Source organism: Heterodontus francisci, chromosome 3 (genome assembly GCF_036365525.1).
Source record: "Heterodontus francisci isolate sHetFra1 chromosome 3, sHetFra1.hap1, whole genome shotgun sequence".
Lineage (NCBI taxonomy): Eukaryota > Metazoa > Chordata > Chondrichthyes > Heterodontiformes > Heterodontidae > Heterodontus > Heterodontus francisci.
Genome location: NC_090373.1, coordinates 28,592,311 through 28,608,580, shown reverse-complemented (window position 1 = coordinate 28,608,580; position 16,270 = coordinate 28,592,311). Strand labels below are relative to the sequence as shown.

At 43.9% G+C, this 16,270-nt stretch overlaps 1 protein-coding gene across 1 annotated transcript in view; it reads left to right on the top strand.

Annotated features, from left to right (window-relative positions):
- The window catches only part of heatr5b (HEAT repeat containing 5B), a 153,020-nt gene that overhangs the window by 13,858 nt on the left and 122,892 nt on the right, over positions 1-16,270 (top strand). The window contains exons 2-7 of the mRNA XM_068020449.1: positions 1,232-1,453; positions 2,784-2,995; positions 5,090-5,198; positions 10,598-10,747; positions 11,563-11,734; positions 14,168-14,325. Of these exons, the coding sequence (XP_067876550.1) occupies positions 1,328-1,453; positions 2,784-2,995; positions 5,090-5,198; positions 10,598-10,747; positions 11,563-11,734; positions 14,168-14,325 (927 nt within the window). The 5' untranslated portion in view covers positions 1,232-1,327. The remainder of the gene's footprint in view (positions 1-1,231; positions 1,454-2,783; positions 2,996-5,089; positions 5,199-10,597; positions 10,748-11,562; positions 11,735-14,167; positions 14,326-16,270) is intronic.

Genomic DNA, 16,270 nt, shown 5'->3' with positions numbered 1-16,270 from the left:
CCATCCCTAATTGCCCTTGAGAAGGTGGTGGTGAGCTGCCTTCTTGAACCACTGCAGTCTGTGTGGGGTAGGTATACCTAGAGTGCAGTTAGGAAGGGGGTTCCAGGATTTTGACCCAATGACAGTGAAGGAACGGCGATATAGTTCCAAGTCAGGATGGTGTGTGGCTTGGAGGGGAACTTGCAGGTGGTGGTGTTCCCATGCAACTGCTGCCCAGGTCCTTCTAGATAGTAGTGGTTGCGGGTTTGGAAGGTGCTGTCTAAGAAGCCTTGGTGCATTGCTGCAGTGCATCTTGTCGATGGTACACACTGCTGCCACTGTGTATCGGTGGAGGGAGTGAATGTTATGAATGCCATTCAAGCGGGCTGCTTGATATAATTTATATTTTATTTATATTTGTTTAGAGATACGGCACTGAAACAGGCCCTTTGGCCCACCGAGTCTGTGCCGACCAACAACCACCCATTTATACTAATACTACATTAATCCCATATTCCCTACCACATCCCCACCATTCTCCTACCACCTACCTACACTAGGGGCAATTTACAATGGCTAATTTACCTATCAACCTGCAAGTCTTTGGCTGTGGGAGGAAACCAGGGCACCCGGCGGAAACCCACGCGGTCACTTGCAAAGTCTGCATAGGCAGTACCCAGAACTGAAACCGGGTCACTGGAGCTGTGAGGCTGCGGTGCTAACCACTGTGCCGCCCTTATTTATTTACAACTGAAAACAGCTTCTGTATGACTACTCTTATCAAACCCTGTCATAATCTTAATTACTTCTATAAGGTCACCCATCAGTCTTCTCTTTTCTGGAGAAAGGAGCCCCAGTCTGTTGGGTCTTTCCTAACAGGTACAACCACTCAGTTCTGGTATCATTCTAGCGAGTTTTATTTGTACCTTCTCCAGTGCCTTCCAACCTTTTCATAATATGGAGACCAGAACTGCATACAATACTCCAAGTGTGGTCTAACCAAGGTTCTATACAAATTTAACATAACTTCTCTGCTTTTCAGTTCTGTTCCCCTAGCAATGAACCCCAGTCCTTTACATTTTTTAATGGCTGTATTAACTTGACAGCTATAACACTCAATTAAAAGAACTTTTAGACTAGTCATTCTTTGCAAGTGTGTGATTAATTCTTTAACTTGTTCTTTCTGGATAGGCAGTGTGTAATTTGTCATCTGTACAGTGATCTAAATAACTTGTATTTTTGTTTACACTAGGGCTGAATTCTAACCCTAGGATCATTACGACAGGCCGAATCCTCAGTCTGATTGTTTCTGGGCATTTGTGGGCTTGTATCCAAATAATTTACTGGGATGGAGCTGGCCCACAGCTTATTGTTAAATGAAGAAGCCCTCGCACAAATAACTGAGGCAAAGAGGCCTGTGTTTATCTTTGAATGGTTACGGTTCTTGGACAAAGTACTTGTGGCTGCTAATAAGGTAAGCAACAGCCTGGATTGTTCTGGATGTGTGAGATTAGTTTCAGAAAGAATGAGCAAAGGAGTGGTTGGAACTAGAAAAGCAGCTGTAGTAAATTGAGTGATTGGGCAACACAAACATGAAATTTAAACAATCAACTCTTCTAGCTTTTCGTATACAGCATTATTAGTTAAATTTTTAATGCAGGTTATGCTCTTAAAAATGTTAACCTTTAGTTGTCTTTCTACAAATTCAAAGAGAATACAGAATTGTAAAGTTGTGAGGAAAATATGAAGTGCTACCATGCCACTATACCCCTAAACAGGAAGATAAGTTGTTGCTCTACAGACTTCTTTTTGCCCCCTTCTCTCTGCCCATTCCCCCAGCCCACCCCAAACAAGAACGTGCCCTTCCACCAGCCCAAGCTCTCGTTGAATGAACGTCTGGATTTTCTCTTTCCTTCAGGATGAAGAGATAGTCAGATTATGGTGCTGGAAGCTTCACTATTGATGGTGGGGCAAAGGGAGAGGGGGATGCACAAAAGGTCAGTGAGAGGACCAAAGGATTAGGAGGGGTGCAAGGGTGGAGGGTGAGGTGAGGGATTAGAGAGAGTGGAAGATGAGGATTGTAACTGTTGGAGTACGTGGAGCAATGTAGGTCAGAAAGGACAGGGGTGATGGATGAATGGGACCAGACACGGATTGCTGAGCTTTGGGTAAGTTAGAGTTTGTGGAGGGAGAAGAATTGGAGACCAGTTAGGATAGCATTGAAATAATAAGGGTCTAGAGGTGACACAGCTATGGATCAAAGTTTGAGCAGCAGAGGGACTCGGGTGGAAGAAGGTGTTCTTGATGGATGAGGTAAGAGGTTTGAAACTCTGCTCTAAGTCAAACAGGACACCAAGGTTTGCATGACCTGCTTCATCCGGGGAGCAAGGGAGCCAAATTAATTGCAGGAGCCAGAAGTGATGGTGTCAGTCCTCCTGCTTTTCCATTGGCAAAAGTTATGACTCATCTATGACCTGTTGTTGGACAGCACAGAGGTGGCTGTGGCTGTGGAGAGGTAGAGTTGGATGTCAAGCATGTATGTAGAATCTGACCTCATAATGTCACGAAAGAGGAGCATGTAGGTGAGGAAGAGGAAGGAACCTAGGTAGATCCTTGGGTGACTCTGCAGGTGACTGGGCGAGGATGGGAAGTGACAGGTAGTTGTAAAATGAAGCAGTGCAGCTCCATATAGAACCGAACAGGTCGACAAATATGATAGAACTTAAATTGATGAATGGTATTTGAGGATCAGTCTCAACTGATTTGTGTCTCCATTTTTATTTATCGCTGCTTGGTGGCTTAAGGTGGATGTGAAAGAAAAGCAAAAGAAATTGGTGGAACAGCTAAATGAATTGATAAGCAGCTCACCAGGCCCTCCCACACGCAAGCTGCTGGCTAAGAATCTTGCTACTCTCTATAGCATCGGGGATACCTTCACTGTCTTCCAAACTTTGGACAAATGTAACGACATCGTCAAGAGTAAGGATGACACATCTGCCTACCTGCCCACCAAATTGTAAGTGTGAGTCATTTAAGGAAACAGATACTTCTGGCATAGCTAGCTTGACTAGTTTAAATGGTGCAGGTGGTCAGTGCAAGAGCCGATGGTGCAGATTCTGTAAATCATGGAGTCTTACAGCACGGAAGGACGCTAATCAGGCTGTCATGCCTGTACCGGCTCTTTGAAAGAGCTGTTGGTTAGTCCAACCCGCCCGGTCTTTCCCCATAGCATTGTAAACTTTTCCCTTTCAAGTATATATCCAATTTCTGTTTGAAAGTTACTAGCGATATCCACATCCTGAGAATGAATAAAAGAAATGTCTCCTCTATCAGTGACATGTGTTTAACCTCCATTAGCCATATTAGTGGTGAGATTCTTTTAATGAAAAATTAGCAAATAATTTATCTTAGGAACATACGAATTGCTACTGGATCCATGACTTTATAAATAGAAACAAAGTACAGAAACAAGGAAGTTATGCTAAATCTTTCTAAAAGACTGGTTAGTCCCCAGTTGTGGCAACCTATGAGGTGAGGAAAGCCATCGGTGGTGGAGAACTTTGGGAACTGAAGGTCCAAAGTTGACCACTAGCTCACTGAAATATTGTTTTTGTAGATTGGTGTTGAATTTACCCCTTTCAAGCGCAGGCCATATCAGAGCAAAATGAGGGAGCAGCGACCGAGAGCAGTGAACAGAACTGGATTGGGGGAAGGGTGGTAGGGAGCAGACCAACCTCTCATCTGAAAGACAGTACCTCCGACAGTGCGACACTCCTTCAGTTTTGTATCCATGCAGGCACTGCTTCTTTAACTCCATGGGCTTCGGTCTTGCTAGTAAAATACTGAGACTTGGATGCATTCCCAGAGGAATTACAGGAAATTGATTGAGCAAGCCTCCCAATTGTTCGCCCATACTTGCTTTGATATATTTTGTTTTCCCTGAAATGATTCTCAATGACTAATTACTGTTTGAAGAAGAACATGTTGATGATGAATTCACAGGAGGGGTGGGATTAGTCTGGATGGACCCTGGAGAGAAACACCGGTGCAGACTTGATGTGCTTGAACAACTTGTTTCTGTGCGTGAACATTCAACAATAGGAGCTAGTAGAGTGGTTTCTAACTCTGAGCATGATCCTTTTGTCTTTGATTTGACTTCCATGAGTTACTTTTGTGCTTTTCGTCCATATTCCAAAAAGCTGTGTATGACTTTTCAAAGAGTTACCCAGCCCACACCCCACACTCCATACTTTTTCTGGTTGTCCTTGAGTTTCCTCTGCCCTTTGTGCTCCCAACACTTTACCTGTTCCAAACAACCTGCATAAATTCCCCTTCTCAATGTCCATTGTAGTTTTGAATCTTAATTTCTCTCTTCATTCCCAAGTAACTAAAACCTTTCTCCTTTTGTGTACCTTCAACTTCTTTCCATTCCTTCCTTAAGGTGTTGCTCTTTCCTTCCTTTCCATGTCCCTCTGTTCTTACTTGGATCTAGTTCTTGACATACCCTCTCACTCTATGTTCAGTGCTTCACTCTGCATCCTCTTCAGCCACCCCTTAAAAATGTCCCACTTTCACCAAGTAGCGTTTTCACCTACATATTGCCTTGTAAGGTTTCACAATCACCTTATTAAAGAGGTTAAATTGTAAGGCTTATATTCCCTTGAGTATGGAAAATTAAGGGTTGATCTAATTGAGGTATTTAAGATGATTAAAGGAATTGATAGACTAAATAGAGGGAACTGATTCCTTTGGTTGGGGACTCCAAAACAAGGGGAGTGACCTTAAAACTAGAGCTAGGTGTGATGTCTGGAGGCACGTCTTCATACAAAACCTAGTGGAAATGTGGAACTCTTCTCCCCACAAAAGGCTGTTGAGGCTGACGGACAATTGAAAATTTTAAAGCTGAAACTGATAGTTTTCTTGTTAGTTAGGGGCATTAAAGGATATGGAACCTTGGTGGATAGATGGAGGAGATATGGATCAGCTATGATTTAATTGAATAGCAAAATACACTGTAGAGACTGAGTGAGCTTCTCCTGTCCCTGTGTGCTTCACATCTGCATTGAGAGAGAATGAAACTTCAACAACGGATGGGTTTTGTCATTGACAGGGCGGCCGTGGCCTGCATTGGAGCATTTTACGAGAAGATGGGCAGAATGTTGGGTAGTTCCTTTCCTGAAACAGTCAGCAATCTTTTAAAGGCCTTGAAAAGTGCTGAGGTAAGTAGTTTGTTTAAAAGTCTTGTTGCGGGGAGTGGGAGTTTGCAGATTGAAGCCCTGTTATAAATAAAATCCATCTGTGCTGATCTAGAAGCGTTGTAAATCAATTATAGGTGAGTAAGTGCTGTTGTTTCAACAAATTATAAAAAATATTTATGGGGATGTAAAGTAGAATAGGAGTGTTCTGAATTTTTAAAAATTCATTCATGGGATGTGGGCGTCACTGGCTGTGCCCACATTTATTGCTCATCCCTAATTGCCCTTGAGAAGGTGGTGGTGAGCTGCCTTCTTGAACCACTGCAGTCCATGTGGGGTAGGTACACCCACAGTGCTGTTAGGAAGGGAGTTCCAGGATTTTGATCCAGTGACGGTGAAGGAACGGCGATATAGTTCCAAGTCAGGATGGTGTGTGGCTTGGAGGGGAACTTGCAGGTGGTGGTGTTCCCATGCATCTGCTGCCGTTGTCCTTCTAGGTGGTAGAGATGGTGGGGTTGGAAGTTGCTGTCGAAGGAGCCTTGGTGAGTTGCTGCAGTGCATCTTGTAAATGGTACACACTGCTGCCAATGTGCGTCGGTGGTGGAGGGAGTGAATGTTTGTGGATGGGGTGCCAATCAAGCGGACTGCTTTGTCCTGGATGATGTCGAGCTTCTTGAGTGTTGTAGGAGCTGCACCCATCCAGGCAAGTGTAGAGTATTCCATCACACTCCTGACTTGTGCCTTGTAGATGGTGGACAGGCTTTGGGGAGACAGGAGATGAGTTACCCACTGCAGGATTCCTAGCCTCTGACCCAACACTGAGCCCTGTGGAACACCACTGGAAACCGCTTTCCATTCGCAAAAACATCTGTCGACTACAACCCTTTGTTTCCTGTCACTGAACTAATTCTGGATCCAACATGCTGCATTCCCCTGTATCCCATGGCCTTTCATTTTACTGACCAGTCTGCCATGTGGGACCTTGTCAAATGTCTTACTAAAATCCATGTAGACCACATCCACTGCAGCACCCTCATCAATCCTACTTGTAACTTCCTCAAAGAATTAGATTAAGTTAGTAAGACATGACCTTCCCTTAACAAACCCATGCTGACTATCCCTGATTAATCCGTGAATTTCTAAGTGGCAGTTTATCCTGTCCCTCAGAATTGATTCTCATAATTTACCCACCACTGAGGTCAGACTGACTGGCCTATAATTATTTGGCCTTACCCTCGCACCCTTTTTGTCCTTTTGCCTGAGATTTTGTGCCAAGCACCAGAGATTTTTTCCCAAACACGAAGTGTGCGGCATGCTGTTTGCTCTGTCCTCAGGTTGAGCTGCTGAGAAGATAGGTTGTTTGTATTTTAAGCAGATGCAGGAGCTTCTCTTTTAATACATGGCTTCACACCAGAAGCAGTATAGACACTGGTGTTTAGCAGCCAGGACCTGACATTAATCCCTTCTGTTGGTGGAGCATGGTGATTCTATTACAATATCACCAGTGGTCATGGAACAACTGAAACAAATGGGCTAAATCCTCAAACTGGAGTTTTGGAGTATGAGCTGAGCTCCAGTGGCAAATGGAATAGCAGCTCTTCTGGAACATGGAGTTTCAAAACAAAAGTAATCTCAATTGTCATGTGTGACATGCCGGTTTTCTGGCTGCTGACTTGTTGTAATTTGCAGAGCTCCTGTCAAAAGAATCAACACTGCTTCCCTAACTATGTTTTGCAAAAGGGTTAATTGTTTTTGAAACCATTTAAACTTGTGAAAGCATCCTTTCCCTACCTCTGGGGAAATTACATATGCTTCTTCTTCTTCTTTGGCCTCCTTGTCTCGAGAGACAACGGGTAAGTGCCTGGAGGTGGTCAGTGGTTTGTGAAGCATCGCCTGGAGTGGCTATAAAGGCCAATTCTGGAGTGACAGACCCTTCCACAGGTGCTGCAGATAAAATTGGTTGTCGGGGCTGTTACGCAGTTGACTCTTCCCTTGCACTTCTGTCTTTTTTCCTGCCAACTGCTCAGTCTCTTCGACTCGCCACTCTTTCGCTCCACCTTTATGGCTGTCCACCAGTTCTGGCGATCACTGGCAACTGACTCCCACGACTTGTGATCAATGTCACAGGACTTCATGTTGCATTTGCAGACGTCTTTAAAGCGGAGACATGGACGGCCGGTGGGTCTGATACCAGTGACGAGCTCGCTGTACAATGTGTCTTTGGGGATCCCGCCATCTTCCATGTGGCTCACATGGCCAAGCCATCTCAAGCGCCGCTGACTCAGTAGTGTGTATAAGCTGGGGATGTTGGCCGCCTCGAGGACTTCTGTGTTGGAGATGCGGTCCTGCCATCTGATGCCAAGGATTCTCCGGAGGCAGCGAAGATGGAATGAATTGAGACGTCGCTCTTGGCTGACGTATGTTGTCCAGGCCTCGCTGCCATAGAGCAAGGTACTGAGGACACAGGCTTGATACACTTGGACTTTTGTGTTCCGTGTCAGTGCGCCATTTTCCCACACTCTCTTGGCCAGTCTGGACATAGCAGTGGACGCCTTTTCCATGCGCTTGTTGATTTCTGCATCTAGAGACATGTTACTGGTGATAGTTGAGCCTAGGTAGGTAAACTCTTGAACCACTTCCAGAGCATGGTCACCGATATTGATGGATGGAGCATTTCTGACGTCCTGTCCCATGATCGTTTTCTTGAGGCCAAATTCGTTGCAGGCAGCCGCAATCCTGTCGATGAGTCTCTGCAGACATTCTTCCTTCTGGAATGTTACTGCAGCATCGTCAGCAAAAAGGAGTTCCCTGATGAGGACTTTCCATACTTTGGTCTTCACTCTTAGACGGGCAAAGTTGAACAAACTGCCATCTGATCTTGTGTGGATGAAAATTCCTTTTTCTGAAGACTTGAACGCAGCAGGGAGAAGAAGATCCCAAACAGTGTAGGTGTGAGAACACAGACCTGTTTCACACCACTCAGGATAGGAAAGGGGTCTGATGAGGCGCCGCTATGCTGAATTGTGCCTTTCATATTGTCATGGAATGAGATGATGATACTTAGTAGCTTTGGTTGACATTCGATCTTTGCTAGTAGTCTGAAGAGACCACGTCAAAGGCTTTGGTGAGATCAACGAAAGCAATGTAGAGGGGCATCTGTTGTTCGCGGCATTTCTCCTGTAGCTGGTGAAGGGAGAACAGCATGTCAGTGGTGGATCTCTCTGCTCGAAAGCCTCACTGTGCCTCAGGGTAGACACGCTCAGCCAGCTTCTGGAGTCTGTTTAAAATGACTCGAGTGAAGACTTTCCCCACTATGCTGAGCAGGGAGTTTCCACGGTAGTTGTTGCAGTCACCGCGGTCACCCTTGTTCTTATAGAGGGTGATGATATTGGCATCGCACATGTCCTGTGGTACTGCTCCCTCATCCCAGCACAGGCAAAGCAGTTCGTGGAGTGCTGAAAGTATAGCAGGCTTAGCATTCTTGATTATTTCAGGGGTAATGCCGTCCTTTCCAGGGGCTTTTCCACTGGCTAGAGAATCAATGGCATCACTGAGTTCCGATTTTGTTGGCTGTATGTCCAGCTCATCCATGACTCGCAGAGGCTGGGCTGCATTGAGGGTGGTCTCAGTTACAACATTCTCCCTGGAGTACAGTTCTCGGTAGTGCTGCACCCAGCGGTCCATTTGCTTGCATTTGTCAGTGATCGTGTCCCCGATTTGGACTTGAGGGGGGGTGCGATCTTCCTAATGGTTGGCCCAAAAGCTCTCTTAATGCCATCATACATTCCTCTGATGTTTTCGGTGTCGGAGGCCAGCTGAATACGACTGCATAGGTGTTGCCAGTAGTCATTTGCGCAGCGCCTGGCTGTTCTTTGTGCAGCGCTTCTGGCAGCTTTAAGTGCTGCGGATGTTAACTCGCTGGGGGCTTTCTTGTAGTTCAGCAGTGCAATGCGCTTAGCGGCTATGACAGGTTCCAGCTCTTCAAAGTGGGATTGAAACCGGTCTGCATTCTGCTTCACACGTTTGCCATAGGTGGTCATTGCTGAATCATAGATGGTGCCTCTGATGTGGGCCCACTTGGTCTCTGCATCCCCTGTAGGAGTGTTTTGAAGGGCTTTTTCAAGTGAATTAAAACATTTATGTAACAGCTGTGGATAAGAAATTCTGCTAGTGTTGCGCGGCCGGCCCTTCTGCTTGGAGTGATGCAGCTTCTTTGGTTGGAGTCTAACCTTGCTGCACACCAGGGAGTGGTTGGTGCCGCAGTCTGCACTGTGGAAGCTGCGTGTGATTTGAACACTGTTTAAAGAGGCTCGCCTTGTGACGATGAGGTCCTGCTGGTGCCAACGACGTGATCTTGGGTGCCTCCAAGAAACCTGGTGACAGGGTTTAGTATGAAAGAACGAGTTGGTGATGCAGAGGTTATGATAGGTACACAACTCCAGCAGTCTCTGTTCATTCTCATTCATCCTTCCAATGCATAGCGCCTAGGGCATGGTCGGCCCCAACCCTGGCATTAAAGTCCCCCAGCAGGAACAAATCACCTCATTGAATAAACATGAAGATTCTCAGCTCAGCCCCTAGATGGCGCTGAGTGCTTACTGTCTGCCATCTCTGAAGGAAGGAAGAAAGCCTTGCATTTCTATAGCGCCTTTTCTGTCTCCAGGATGTCCCAAAGCAATTTATAGCCAATTAAGTACTTTTTGAAGTGTCGTCACTGTTGTAATGTTAGCAATGCAGCAGTCAATTTGTGTACAGAAAACTCCCACGAGCAGTAATGTGATAATGACCTGATAACCTGAGTTTTTTAGTCCTGTTGTTTGAGGCATAAATGTTGGCCAGGACACTGGGGAGAACTCTCCTCTTTGAAATAGTGCCATAGGTTCTTTAATGTCCACCTTAGAGGATAGACAGGGCTTCAGTTTAATGTCTGGCACGACTGACAGTGTAGCATTGCCTCGTACTGCACTGGGTGTGTCAGCATGGATTATGTGCTTAAGTCTCTGGAGTAGGACTTGAATTTATGATCTTCTGACTCAGAGGTGAGAGTGTGACCCACTGAGCCACAGCTGTCATCAATCATCAGCTACTCTAATCTCCGCTGAGAGTCTGATGCCAATCCATAAATCAGCATGTGCCAATTGACTCCCAATAATGCCTAAATTGATGATCTTGACTTGTAGTTTTGATTCAATGCAAATTGTAATCAAGTCTCCATTCTGGATGTCAGGATAGGGAGTTGTAATGCCAGTTCTAAATATCCGGGCAGAATGTATCACTTCAAATTAAAGACTGAACCAGAACTGCAGTTTCTGGTCCAATTATATTTAACCCTGCTTCACCTGAAGGCTACACTTGGTCTTTACTCCGCGGGTACAATGTCATGGAAGATTTGCAAGTTTCTAAAGACTATGTGTTTTGAACAGTCACAGGGCCGCAGCGAGATTCTGCTGAGTCTGCAGAAGGTACTAAATGGTTTGGGTGGTGCAGCTGCTTCCTGCCATCGAGATATCTACAAAAATGCCCGTTCAGGTTTGACTGACCGATCCATGGCTGTACGATGTGCAGTAGGTAAGGTAAGGAATTTGTTTTTGTTTTTTTGTGCGATATCACATTTTCAGGACGTCCCAAAATGCTTCAGGTCCAGTGTAGTTGTATAAAGAAGGATGACAGCCAACAGGAAGGTCTCACAAGCTGAGGTGAATGACCAGTTAATCAGTATTTAGTGGTGTTGGTTGGGGGAGGAATATTGGCTGGGACACTGGAAGAGCTGTCTGCTGTTTGAATAATGCCGTGGGATCTTTTACCTCCACTTTAGAGGGCAGAAAGGACCCTTGGTTTCACATCTCTTCCGAAAGGCAGCACCTCCAACAGTGCAGTGCTTCCTCAGCACTGCATTGGGAGTGTCAGCCTGGATTATGGACTCAAGCCTCTGAAGTGGGAGTTGAATCCACAACGTCTGACTTGGGTGGAAGTACAATCGTTTGAGCAAGGCTGGCCGTTGTGTAAATTAATGACAATGGATTGTACAGCATTTAAGAGAGATTAATTGCTCATCTTTTCTGGTAAGGAATAAAATGTTTACACATGAGTAAGTGTACATAGTTAATAATGGATTCTGGTTGTTCTGGTGTAAAATTGTGGAAACATCAGTGAAAGATGATACAGCCAAGTGTCAGCCTGGATTTCGTGCTCAAGTCTCTGGAGTGGGGCTTGAACCCACAAACTTATGGCTGAGACCAGAACACTACCCACTGAGCCATGGCTGACACCTGATTGTCCACCGAGGTGGAGAGAAGGCCGCCTTCTGTTACTGTGGATATTTGATTCTTTTCATTTGTGTTTTTGAGAACACCATGCAGTCCTGAAAATGTGTCTGTTTATATTCTAGTGCCTCCTGGAACTGCAGAAGGAATCCGTCTTCATGTGGACCACAGAACTGGAAAACTTGGCTACTCTTTGCTTTAAGGCCCTGGAGGGGTCTAATTATGGGGTCCGTGTTGCAGTATCCAAGTTACTTGGGACTGTCATGGCAACGGCTTTAACTCCCAAACAAGCAGCAGGTGCGTGCCCCAGAAAGTAATGTGTTGGTTCGTGCCCCAAAACAAAACATTTCTGCAAGATTTGCTGAATTATACATTGCCTGGAAGGACATTGGAAACAGATTCAATAGTAACTTCCAAAACGGAACTGGATAAATACTTGAAGGGGAAAGATTTGCAAGGCTATGGGGAAAGAGCAGAGGTGTGGGACTAATTGGATAGCTATTCAAAGAGCTGGCTCAGGTACGATGGGCCGAATGGCCTCCTGTGCTGTATCATTCAATAAAGGGAGAGGAATGCAAATATATATAGGAGGTTGAACTCTGACCTTGGGGAAATATATGCAGTAGTTTAAAACTTATTGACTAGTAGCTTTGAATGCAAAAAGAATTCTTTTGAAAATGTAAAATTCCTGCTTGCTGATACGATACTGAAGAAAGTGTTGGACCATTTTGCAGATAAATGTTTCTGCCCATGCCAGTACAACCATTATTTATTTGTGCTAAAGAGCACCAGAGAATAGTGCAGTTGATGTCTCGAGCTATTCTACAATTATTGACCCTCTTTCTTTTCCCACTTGCACGTGAACCATGCTCCCTTTGCTACCTCGGCTGAGTCCCTGTTCCTCCTGTGTCAGCCCAGATGATGACTGGCTGTTTAGCCACGTGGTGTATTGCAGGCAACCCAATCCTGACCTCAATTGGGGGTCACATCCATGCACTTTCCAGCAGAAGTCCTTGGATAAAGATGGGCCTTGGGAAGTGGGCCTGATTTCTTTTTCCCCCACCTCCTTGCTACCTCTATCCTGCGACACTGACTCCAATTGTAAAAAGGAAAAGAAGAACTTGTATTTCTATAGTACCTTTCACGCCCTTAGGCCGTCCCAAAGTGCTTTACAGTCAGAGGTACTATTTTAAAGTGTAGTCACTGTTGTAGGAAAAATAGCAGCTAATTTGCACACAGTAAGCTCCCACATACAGCAATATGACAATGACCAGATAATCTGTTTTGTGATGTTGGTTGAGGGATAAATATTGGCCAGGACACTGGGGGAGAACTCCCCTGCTTTTCTTCAAAATAGTGCCGTGGGATCTTTTATGTCCATCTGAGAGAGCAGATGGGGACTCGGGGAGTGTCAGCTTTGATTTTTTTGGTTCACGTTTTGAGTGGGTCTTGAAGCTGAGACCTTCTGAGTCTGAAGTAATAGTGCAACCCACTGAACCACAACTGATACTGCTATCACTCCTATCACTATCCAGGCTTAGATAAATGAAGCTTACTCAGAAAAGACCTTGGACGATGTGTGATTGTATGCTCAGTTTAGTTCAGATATAAACTGAACCTTTCAGAATTGAGCGTTTTCGTGACCTTACTTAAAACGTAAAAAAAAATTTTTTTGTCTTTGGAAGAGATGAAATGTTGTGATTTCAGTGCTGTGATGGCTCTGGCTGCATTAGGTAAATACCAATGTGCACTGTTGCGATGTAATTGATCAATATCAGCACTAAAGCTTTTAGCGGATACTGCAATGTTGAGCCATAGTGAGAGAGAGCCATGAACGTTTGGTCAGTCCCTATTCTTATCCTGTGTAGTACTAACTTGTGCACTTTTCGTCATCTTCAATTTAAGAATTATTGAGAGATCTGGAAAGACACTAGTATCAGAACTGTTTAGAATGGCTACCAAATAAAATGCTATCGCTAGCAGTGAGATTTACTGAAGATGGTGTAAATGTTGGAGTGTATATGGGGTTTTCCTTTAGAAATAGTTAAAATAGTTTTCAATGTAAATAAATAACTATACATTAGCAACCTGAGATACAGAAATCCCCAAGGCCTAAATTTCCTGTGAGACACAATTTGAGTTTGTGTTTTTACATGATGCACCTTATTTAGGTCAGTGTTTACTGGATAGTCATTAGAATCCCCTGCTGCTTCTGGCCTGCTGCATAGTCAATTGGGACATTCTTGCATCAAATGTGCAACACCGAAACAGGCCACCCGGCCCAACAAGTCTATGTCAGTGTTTATGTTCCACACAAGCCACCGCCTTCATCTGACCCAATCAGCAATTCCTTCTATCCCTTTCGCCTTCATGTGCTTTTCTACCTTCCCCTTAAATAATCTATGCTATTGACTTTAGCTACTCCCTACAGAGAGTACCATATTCTCAACACTCTCCGGCTGAAGAAGTTTCTCCTGAATTTCCAATTGATTTTATTAGTGACTATCTTATATTTATGGCCTCTAGTTTTGGTCTCCCTTACAAGTGGGAGCATTCTCTCTACACCTACCCTATCAATAACCTTCAAAATTTTAAAGGCCTCTATTAGGTCACACCTTAGCCTCTGCTTTTCTAGAGAAAAGAATCCAGCCTTTTCAGTCTTTCTTGCTGTGTTATATATATATATATATATATATATATATATATATATATTTTTTTTAATTGATGTAGTGATGCGGCAGAATGTGAAGCGTGCCACCCTAGAGGAGGTGTTGGAGCTGTTGGCAACAGGATTCCTGCGTGGGGGTTCGGGATTCCTGCGGAGCGGCGGAGAAATGCTGAAAGGTGGTGGGTCCGTCAGCCGAGAGGTGCGAGTTGGCGTAACACAAGTGAGTACCTTGAGCTGGTAGCATCGAGCACGGTGCAGCACAGTCGGGGAATGGGGCACTTTTAAAAGAGGGATCGGAGGAGCATCTAAAGTTAAGACCAATTTGAGACCAAACTCTGACGGTTTTAATTTCACATTCCCAGCTTCTGCAGTATTGCCAGGGATAGGCACCGACATGTTGCACCATGGACATTTGACAAAATTATTGACTCAGCCAGGAACTTGGGGGCAATTAAGCTGTATATAAAGTCTATTGACAATCTAATGCCATCAAAACACATTTCTCCGTATAAATAAAGTAGCTAAGCATACAAACAACAATGGAAAGCAGCACAACTGTATTAGCTAGCAAGCAAGCAAAATAGTATGCAATGCCAACGCAAATTACTTTTGTTGACAGAATAGAGCTAGCTACATCATGTCACGAATTGTAGTAAATGGACCTTATCGGATGACCTCTGTGGATTCACACTATGTCAGGAGTGCAAATTCATCCAATAAACCATGAAACTCAAGGAGAGGATTGTTATTGTGGTTATTGAGGTAAGGCAGTAGAAAAATCAGTATTAGAAAGACGGACCATTTCTCTCACTGCTATTGTCACAAGACAATTTAATTCATGATGGTCAATGCTTGTGCAAGTTCACCTGCTTGTTATATGTATCTGAAGACAGGGTAGACAACAAAAGGTCAGGGATCACCAAATCAGGAGAATTTTATTGAGTGAAGCAGATAGCACTTCAGAAGAATCATGTAAAACAGAGAAGCAGAGTGGGATAAGAAGGGATAGAAAGATTATCGATAGGTAGCCAAGACTAGTGTATTCATCTTGACAGGCTGTTAAAACCAGGTTCTGTATTCTAAAATGCAGAAACAACAAAATCTCTCATGGACAAAATGTCACTTGCTCACCAGAGCTAGTGACAAAATTAGATAAACACAATTATAAATAAAGAGTGCCCTTCAGTTTCTCCAGTAAAGCAATTCTCTTAAATTAACTTCTGTTTATATCTCAGTCTATAACAGTTGATTCTGATTCAGGTCTGACAAGATAATTAACAAAAAAGCTTTTCTGAAAAACGCTGAGCGATTGTTACTGCACGTATTATTGAGTTACAAAATGTTTAGTCACTATTTGTAAGATTGTTCTCTAGACTGACCAATTTATGTCCAAGCCACATCTCTTCCCTGTTAGCAAAGGGACACTTTTGATGAAATGTAATTACATGATACAGACAACTTTTCAAATGAGATTGGCTACTCAGGTTGTCTGCTCTCAAACTGGATCGTAAATGATGAACATTGTGTTACTGATCTTTGACATACTTGTAAAACTTGTCCTTTTATCCAATTTGCAGCAAGAAAAGATCAGTTAACGACTGTTTCTAACATGGTCATTGAAACAATAAATTTTTACTATGTCTTCCCTGACCGTTTTTAAATCTGCAAACGCAGCACATATTTTGTCAAGGAATTGTAGCCAGTTCATCATGGATTAGGTTTATTAAAGCTATACGTTACATTGTATTTACTATTATATATGGGTCAGCAACATCCTGTTTTCACCAATACCACTCAGCCCCATTACACCGTACTGTTGTATTCATGAGGAACTTACAGTGCTGACTTCTGGAGATTCCTTGGATTTTCTTGTCTGTTTTCGTCTCAATACAAGTTCTGGAACAATGTGCTTCCAAATGGATAGAAGCAGAATTGCAACATTTATCTAGAAGTAAATGTTCAGAAACTTTCAACACGTCACTGAGCTTGTGTCCCAGGTGAAAGTAATGTGTGCCGGAGCACAGAAATCGAGACATTCCCTAAGTGACTTCTGCCATTTTATAATGAGTATAAGCCATTAAACTTGTGTTTTAAAATAACCTAGCTGCTAGGTTATTTTAAAACACAAGGTTAAAGGCTTGAAGCAGGGGTGTCCAACCTTTTCG